The sequence below is a fragment of the Enoplosus armatus genome, chromosome 12 (assembly GCF_043641665.1).
Source record: "Enoplosus armatus isolate fEnoArm2 chromosome 12, fEnoArm2.hap1, whole genome shotgun sequence".
Taxonomy (NCBI): domain Eukaryota; kingdom Metazoa; phylum Chordata; class Actinopteri; order Centrarchiformes; family Enoplosidae; genus Enoplosus; species Enoplosus armatus.
Window position 1 is genome coordinate 13,053,737 of NC_092191.1, and position 9,069 is coordinate 13,062,805.

General features: G+C 43.7%; 1 protein-coding gene across 1 annotated transcript; it reads right to left on the reverse strand.

Annotated features, from left to right (window-relative positions):
- Positions 1 to 4,445: 4,445 nt before the first annotated feature.
- On the reverse strand, positions 4,446 to 7,646 carry gdf10a (growth differentiation factor 10a). Its single transcript, XM_070916145.1, has 3 exons — positions 7,418 to 7,646; positions 4,748 to 5,904; positions 4,446 to 4,637 (listed from the first exon to the last, which is right to left on the reverse strand). The coding sequence occupies exons 1-3, from the start codon at positions 7,644 to 7,646 to the stop codon at positions 4,446 to 4,448; spliced, it is 1,578 nt and encodes a 525-aa protein (XP_070772246.1).
- Between the last annotated feature and the right edge of the window lie 1,423 nt (positions 7,647 to 9,069).

Here is a 9,069-nt window from a genome sequence, read left to right on the forward strand (position 1 = left end):
ATTATTTTGTGCCTTACGGAACTCAGGAGGGAAGAAAGACTGAGAGGACAGCCCATGATTGTCATAAATATCGTCTTATTTGTCAGCTTTTCTCTACTCTGATTTGTACAAGAGACGTGGAGTGAGTGTGTTTGCACATTCGTTTTGAAATCTAAAATTCTGAAAATGAAACAGTGTCGAGTGTTTTCTTCCACCAGCGTGTTCATCAGAAAGGGTGTCAGTTTTTGTCTGTTCCAATAGGCGGCGACTGAGACCAACCTTTCTCTCGATTATTCAGTATAAAGAATATCTATCTAATATGCTTGCTTCGTGATTAGACTGTCCTGAATGAAACCAGGACTGTGTCATTTATACAGAAAGAATAGTGCATGAACCAATGGGAGGAAACCTTTTTGTTCTCTGCTCTCATGCACTACTTGACAATATGAGACACAAATGTTGTTGTTTAATAGATGCGTCAATACCTGTATGTCATTTGAGAGGTTTCACCCAACATTTCAGCGTGCTATTTGAAACAATGGGAGGTTGATTTCCAGGCTGCCACTCAAAATTGAAGTCAAGTTCCAGTTTTAAAAGTTTCACGGTTGTCATTCATCTGCAGTCCTGGATGGAGTCCACATAATGGAGCCCACTGCTTTGAATTCGTGATTTTGTGTTTCCTCCACCACTAGTACGTCCAATTCAGGTCAGGCTGCGGACAGATGGACATAAATAGCCGTCTCTGTTGCAGGTAAATGAGGCGGGAAGAAGGCATGAAGTTCATGGGAAAGTCAAGCCTCGACCCTGTTCAGTCTCTCTGTAATGTAAGCAGGGATGTAAACCCGCCCACACTGCTGTTATCTACTTTTATTTGAGTTCCAGTCTCTTTGTAGCACACACTGATTAGACTATCAGAGGGTTCCTTCAGGGAGTCCATTAATACTTTTCTGGAAACATAACAGATTTCTTTCATGGATGTTTTGCTTGTGATGAAGATCAGTTGGACATCATTATTCACATGTTTTGGGACTGGGACTGAAACCTACACAGGACTGCACACACAACACCCTACAAACATTTGGCTATAATACACTGCAACATTTTCATAATCTTTCATTGAGTTTTAAAGCCTCATTTATCTTTCGGCAGCCCAAATATTTTTTTGTTTTCAGACTAAAATGGACTTCTTGGCTGAATATAAGCTCTAAGAGTTATTTGGAAACGGGTAATATTATATATTTTTTCACTTTAAAAGGAAAAATAAGATATTTAAATAAAATACCCAGCGGCCCACATGATTAAATGGGTGATTAAGAGGCACACCGTCACTCTATTAAAGCTATGTCCTAATGAACAGAACTATTAGTTCTCTGAGCTCAGTCACCATGTGAGGAAAGAGCTATTTCAGCCCGGACACAGAAAATCCTCTGTTGTCTAATAATGGCTGTATTGCTCGCCTTTAATTGAACAGTCATCATGTGGAAAAACAAATATTGTTCTTGGTTCCCTGCTTGCCTCGTTTGGTTTTGGCTTTTAGGTGTACCGGGCTCTAAACACGAGCCTAGACTACTGCGGTTTTCTCGGCTGGAATTGACCACTGTAAGTACTCTCCTGTGACTGTGATTGCGGTTGACATGGGGTTCACTTTGTAATAGCACACTGTGGCTCCGGACTGTAAAAGGGATCAGTCAGGAAATGAGGAAAAAAATGAACCTGGATGTGTTCATTACAATTGGGCCAGCCTACTTTGAAGCTAAAACATCTATTAATGTAAACATGATTTATAATAACCCTAATTACAGTCATCATCCTAATTTAAATGGAGGTTAGACCCCATGAAGGGTGCATTTGTAAAAAAGGTTTGTTGTTGTTTCACATTTTGAACATTTCCACTCGCTCAAAATGGAGAAAACTGAATCATGCATTTCAGACATTTCTCTCCCCTCTCGTCTGCCTCTCTCCTTCATCCTCAAATATGGATTAAAGATAATCTCTTTAGGATTGTGATACTGCTTATCATCTCATCACCACATGTCACAGCAGCACACTTTGTCAGTGGAGACTCAGCAGCAGGCCACACGGTCTCTCATATACTCTTCCTTCTGCAAAACAGCCAGTCAATTCAACTATTCTAGTAGCAAATAGTAAAACAGGGTTTATCACATTTTTTAGTACAAAGCTAAAATGATGAGATTTCCCTTTTTATATTTTATTTGCTGGTTTAATATACAAAGTATTCACCCTCCTTGGAAGTTTCCATGTTTTATTGTCTTACAACGTTGAATCAAAGGGGATTTCATGTGCCTTTTTTGACACTGATCAACAGAAAAAGAACCTTTTACGTCAAAGTGAGAACAAAGTGATCGCTACACAGTGATCAAAATTTATTACAATTATAAAATACAAAATACATGTTTGCAAAAGTATTCAACCCCTTTAATAAACAAACACCCAAATCATCACTGTCTGGTGCAGCCAGCTGGTTTTAGAAGTCGCATAATGAGTTAAATGGAGATCATCTGTCAATATCATATTTGTAGAGATCTGTTTTCACTTTGACATTAAAGGGTCTTCCTCTGTTGATCAGTCACAAAAAGCCACATTAAAAATCCCCTTTGATTTATTGCTGTAAGACAATAAATCATGATGAGTTCCAAAGAGGGTGAATACTTTTTATAGTCTAATGGACAAAGCAATGCAGACAGGAGGGGTGGCAAAGGTGATAACAGGTGACTGACTGCTCCTTTTTTTAGCTCTCCGTGCACAATTGCATGTACGCAAGCCAAAAAACTTACAGCATTATTCTCAACTGCAATAAACAGTATAAGGACTCAATATTTAGTTAATCTCCCCCCCGGTTATTGAATGTCTCTGTCTTTGAGACAAAGTGACTGTCCAGTTTTGGCAAACTTCAGAGCAATCTGTTGTTGCAAACACATGTGGTGTTCTGTGCCAACTTTTTCAGGCTCATGTCAAAACAGCCACAGAGTGATGGGTTAATAATCAAAAGGTTTGCTCAGTCATTTCAATGTCAGTTTGACACACTGTTTTGGCATCGCATGGGCCGCCTTCTCTTCCTCCTGTGAATAAAAGTGACAAGCAGTTGAGTTAAAGTGGGGAATTGAGATCCTCTGCAACCATGTGTTTAAGAGAAAAGGCTATTGAGGAGAACATCCTGCACTTAGAAATGTGGTGCTTTTGGGGGGGAAGGGGGTAGAAAAGGGGAAGTGCACCATGTTTTGAAGCTCAAGTGGCTGACGTCCTAATAGGTGCGTGTCTGCTTCCTCCATCAACCATTAACCCACGGCAACTGCATCAGTCACATTATTTGCTGGACAACAGACGTCTGAGCCTTTGGTGTGGGCTAATAATGGGTTCAAGAGGCTTTAGGGGAATGTGGGCTATCTTTGAGTGGAACCTTCCTGCTTTTGTACTAAGCTATTTTGGAACAGTGGTGCCCTTTTAGGTTTGTTTGGACAAAAAAGTTCCCCCCAAGAATCAAACGCAGTAATGAACAAGAATAACACAAAGGTATGAAACAATAATATTCCAGCAAGAGCATTGGATTAAATTACTTTTTTATTCTAATTTATAGAAGGCTACCTTTTCATAATTTAAACAATACACATGTACAAAACACCATCTCAACTAAAATATAGTAATACATAACCTAATAACCATGACAAATTATTTTTAACCAAGTTTCACATTCAAAATAGAAAAATATTTCTGGTTTCATTATAACATTCTTGAAGTGTTATGAGGGGGTTGGCTGGGTGTAAATGAATTCCAGATGCGCTCTACAATCCATTGGATATTTCCTTTTTAAGATATACAGAGCAAGAATGTACAATAACCTTCCTGTCTTGCAAACAAATTAACGTTGCATGTATGTACAATGTGGCATGGGATTAGCTTAAAAGTAAGAACAGCAAAAATGTAGAAATACGTTTCATAATCTCTGTCATCTGTATGTGTCTGTGTAAGCTGCCCGATGACACATTGGTATAGTCTTGTATTTATAGCCTTTGTGTCCAAAGAAAACATGAACACAAACTCACTATGAGCTGTTTGAAAAGCAAGTACATTCTGAGATAAAATGAAAACATCCCTTAAACGCTCCCGTCCATGAAATCCTCAATATTATCTCAAACACTGAATCAAAACAACTGGGCTTCTTGGACATGTGGAGCCCTGACTTTACATGTGTGACTCTGTTCCTCTTGCTAAGGTAGACGCCAGACAATGTGTCTCTTCATGTCTGCTGCCGCAGGACCGAAGAGATGGAAGTGATTTCTCTACAGCCTACGTTCCTCAAGGAATAACGGCGGCCAAAGTGACTTTGTTTCTCAGTATCAAGAAACCACTTAACAAACAGAGGTATGGTTCTGTCTCCATTAGTCCTGTTTTCTGTTTCTCTACACATCCACCCTGTTTTGTCCTCTGCCCCCATTGCCCTCCCCTTCCTATCTGCAGGAGCAGGACTGGACGGACATATTGGGGTACACTTTGAGCACTGGGTTCCTGGATTCGTCCTGGTAGAGCACGGCCAGAGGACTCATTTTTTCTGGGACGCAGCAGGGCTCAGGAACTCCGGGAATGATCCCAACGGCTCGGACTATGCTCTGGATGGTGGCGTGGTTAGATGGCCTCGCCACCTGTGAGAGTTTGAGAGGAAGAGAGGTGTGCAAAGGGGAAAATCAATAATAGGTAAAAGAACAACAACAAATGAGATGATGTGGAGTGACTTGGATGTTTGTGCTCCTACCTTGGGCATGGGAAATCCACATGTACCAGCACAGTAGTAGGCATCAAATGCCGTGGGTGCAATGACCCACTCGCTCCAGCCAATGTCTGCAAAATCCACTCTGAGGTTCCTCCTGGAGCAGCCTCTGTGTTGGGTTTCGCCCCACTGCCTTCTCCTGGCCTTGCGCATCGTTTGCTCATCAAAACTCAGAACAGGTGACTGAGAGTTTGCGCTCCCCTTGTGCTTTTTTCCATCCTTTCCCTCATTTCTCCGCTCATGCTTTTGTCCGTCACTGATCGTCAGACTGTCTTTGAGTTTTCTCACAGTTGAGTCATCACGTTTGAGCCCCTGTGACGTTCCTTCTCCTTCTTTGAGAACTCGAGCTTCTTCTGTATCATGTGCTCCTCTACCTTGCTCTGCTCCTTCCTCCTCCTGGCTCTTTCTCTTCTTCTCCTTCTTTCCTGATTTAGGCTTAGGTTTGAGTGCCAGGTACCAAGTGCTCTCCCAAAGGTCATCCTTCCTGTACCCATCAGGCCTGTAGTCCACCTCGGGCAGCTCATTGTTCTGAATGGGGTCAGAGAGCAGAGTTGCTTCCCTTCTCACGCGTCCTTTGGACTCTGGTGAGGAGTTTGGTCTGTGCAGGAGCTGTGAGGAATGTGAGGACTCTCCTCCCTCGCTGAAGGGGTCATATCTCTGAAGGCTTGCAGCCACACTGTTGGACTCTGCCAAGGCTTGGTCATTAGCATACAGTAACAGGTAGGGCAGGCTGCCAGCAGACAGCGCCTGCTCTGGTTTCCTCTGGTATTGCTGCCCAAAGTTCAACTCCACTGACACCAGGAGATGACCCTTGTCCCGTGCCTCCTTTATGACCTGGGTCACATCTTTCATCTGCCACACCCCTCTCCTGTGGGGGTGGAAGGTCACATTGCCTAGAAATGACCCCATTGACCCAGATCTGACCTCTGACCCAGAGGAGACAGAGCGAAGGAGCAGGCTGATGGACGGAGAAGGGTGGACGGCAGAGGAACGACAGGATGGGCTTTTGAAGCGTTTACAGAACCAGGGTTTTTGATGAGGTCGCCGATCGAGCAGGAAGTGGAATGTGGCAGAGAGAATGACCTCTGAGTCCTGGAGGGTTGTCAGGTTTAGTCTGTACACCGTCCTGTGGTCAGAAGAGTCTGCAAAGACAATCAATCAGTCAGTGTCAGTCAGTCAGGTGAACAACCTGACAATGAAACATTTTTTTATCCACAGAATGATGTTTGCAAAACCAAAATGTATCCTAAAAGATTTGCCACTTAACAAATTAACCCACACAGAAACAATTTAGAAGTTTTGTGTTCCATTGTTCTTGTTTTTTGACAGGTTCATACTGATGGGCTAAAATGTTTGGCATGGTTATATAAGTGTTTGCCAATATAGGCACTGGTAACCAGGAATTTAACCTTATTTGAATTTACACTTTTGAGCTTTAACTGTTGATCAGTAAATTTGGAAAAAGGAACAAACAGTTTGATTATAAAGTCCTGCATGAAAGAGTGAAAGGAAAGGGATTTGGAATAAAGGTATCAGCTTGCACCAAAAGAACTCCTGCTGTAGTTAAAATCTTAAGAAGTGGCACTATTAAACACCTTAGCTTGTTCTGTGTTACATGGCTGAGCTGTGTGGCTGGTACGCGGCTGCATGCCTTGGTAGGAGTGCAGAAGGTGCCCTTAAGAGGAACCAGACTCTGGGGATCTGGCTGGCAGGGGTGGAGGGGGGGGGGGGTGAGCAGGGAGCTACATATTCATGATGAACATTAACTTCAACAGCAGAGTTATTGTTCATTGTGTAAGAGTTCAGCGGAAGTATGGACTGACTCAAGAGATATACATTACCTCGGATTCAGCCTGCATATGGAAATGCTTACCTCAGTTTCTCTTAAAGCTTCCCCTTAAGCCTAATACAGCCAGCACTGTCTGCCCAGACACCAAGACATAATCAACTGTTTTAACAGATCTTACATTGTTGTGAAAACTCTCTTACATCTCTCCTTGGATTACACTCAGCCTCTGCAGTAAAAATACACACGTGTTATGATATGCCATCTGAGAACTGTGTGGGATATAAATGTCTATGAGTTGCGTTTATAAAAACAGCATCAGGCAGAGAGGAACGACTGTGCTTTAAGCCCCCTTGACTCCAGGACGTGGAGTCACACATGTCCTGTAGCCACAACAGGAACGTCGAAGCCACGACGATGACCCTTTTGCAGCGCTTAACGAAGGTTTTACTGTATTGAAGCGGCGCATTGCTCGCACGGAATCGCATGCATTCTTGCGCATATTGCGCGTCTGTCTGCGGTGATTGATCAGAAGGGGCACAGCTGCTGCCACAAACACAGTGTGCCCGCAGCGTCCCAAAATCATTTAAAGGCATTCTCAGACTGTTCCATAACAATCCCACCTATTTAAAGCGTCTGGCCGAGCCATGCAGCCCCACTGAGCGCGTGCACTTTTAATAACCATCCACGGAGAGGATCAGTGGAGCTTTCTGACTGCTTCTGATTTTTATTTTTTGCTTTTCGCGTCGGATCACTGGTGCACTAATGAAACACAAGGCTATTTTTTATCCTTTTTTGTTCCATAAGGAACTTTAGATTTGCAGGAGGCGATACCTATCGATGGCAGGTTAATCAATGTGCTCACACACCTTGGCTGGCTCTGAAACTCCTGACAGTGTTTCCCTCTCTGAGGCGGTTTTCCCTGTTGTATTTCTCGTACAGTCTGGACATGTGCTGGGACACCATGTCTTGATCCAGGTCCAAGCTGTCCTGTGCGCTCCCAGAGCTCCCTTTCACGGTCCTAACTGATGCAGCACCCAGCAAACAGTTTAACATCAACAGGAACAGGTGCGAGGAAATCATACTTAGAGCTGCCATGGACATAGAATCAAAATCCAAGAGGCAAACAGTGCAGAGAAGTGTTGTCCAAGACTATCCAAGGTGGACTTTAAAGACGCGCCAAAACAATCCAGACTGAAAAGGCTGTGCGTAAATGTTCCACCTCTCCTCTCACTTTCCGCTTCGTGCTCGGTGAGCCGTCTCGCTCCTCCGTGTCAGACTGTGTGGGACGTGGATGCTGAGTGGGTTAGTCCGGGCAACAGTTGAGAGCTGCTACTTTTACACTTGCGTCTGTGTGACCGCCAGAGGCTTGAGGGGGTTATACTGGAGCGGTGAGAGGTGCTGACGTATACTCCTGTCAGCCAACGAGGTCTCTGCAGAGCACGCAGCCAGGAGTGGAGGTCATGATGCTGACTCCCCCTTCTCTCTTTGATGATGATGATGTTGATGATGATGATGATGATGTCTTCCTTAAGTTATTTAGCATCGGTGGAGTAATAACATTGATCCAGTGGCTCTGGCTCAGTGTCTCAGAGCAGTACTCATTTGTTTAGCGCTGGTCAGACAAAACCACTGTTGAAATTCAATTCAATTTTTTTCTTTCTTTGCAGGCAAAGTAATTCCACCTCACAATTTTCCAGCTCACCACATTATTTCCAGTAACTGCTTCTGACATGCTTTCAGTCACACATAATTAGCATAGAAACACCTACAATAATAGTCTGACCAACCACCCAAGGGCTATTGTTAGAGACAGTGATCCACATTTTGTACAGTGTTGTGTGTGTGTGTGTGTGTGTGTGTGTGTGTGCGTGTGTGTGTGTGTGTGTGAGAGAGAGTTTTGAAGTGAAAAGCTGTGGTGGCTGTGATATGAGACTCTTTCCAGGGACTTACTGTGATTTTATTCATGGCAAACAGAACATGATCTCTGCTGGGATTGACGGTTTCAAACTCCGTACAGTTTTGTCTCTGGTGTGTGTATGTATTTTTGTATGTGTGTGTGCACACAGGAGTTGTTTCCAGTGTGTGTCTCTGGTGTCTGGAGCTCTGTACCAACAATGCTTGTTTTGTGGAAGTGGTGGTCTCCAGCAGAGAGGCTGTAACTAGCTGGGCCTCTCGGGTCACTCTCTGCCACAACACACTCACACACACACTCACACACACACACACACACACACACACACACACACACACACACACACACACACGCATGCACAAGCACACATACAGAGCTAAATAGTACCTTTCTGGCCCCCAAGGGCCCCACAGGATACTCCTTTTCACTATGTTCCACAGCAGCGACAGGTCTTAAATCTGGACTATTCTGGAGATGTGTTTGAAAGTGTGTGTGTGTGAGTGTGTGTGTGTGTGTGTGTGTATGATAGAGGAGGAGTGTTGTGAAGGAGTTGGCTGAGGTGGCGTGCTCTATGGTTTTGTCATAGAACACAAGCACATGGATGCT

Excerpts from the sequence above, each read along its gene's own strand:
- gdf10a (XM_070916145.1), bottom strand. The coding sequence starts at position 7,646 with ATGGCAGCTCTAAGTATGATTTCCTCGCACCTGTTCCTGTTGATGTTA. Across the intron at positions 5,905-7,417 it reads GAGTTTCAGAGCCAGCCAAG|ACTCTTCTGACCACAGGACG; the intron begins GTGTGTGAGCAC and ends TTGTCTTTGCAG. Across the intron at positions 4,638-4,747 it reads GTGGATTTCCCATGCCCAAG|GTGGCGAGGCCATCTAACCA; the intron begins GTAGGAGCACAA and ends AAACTCTCACAG.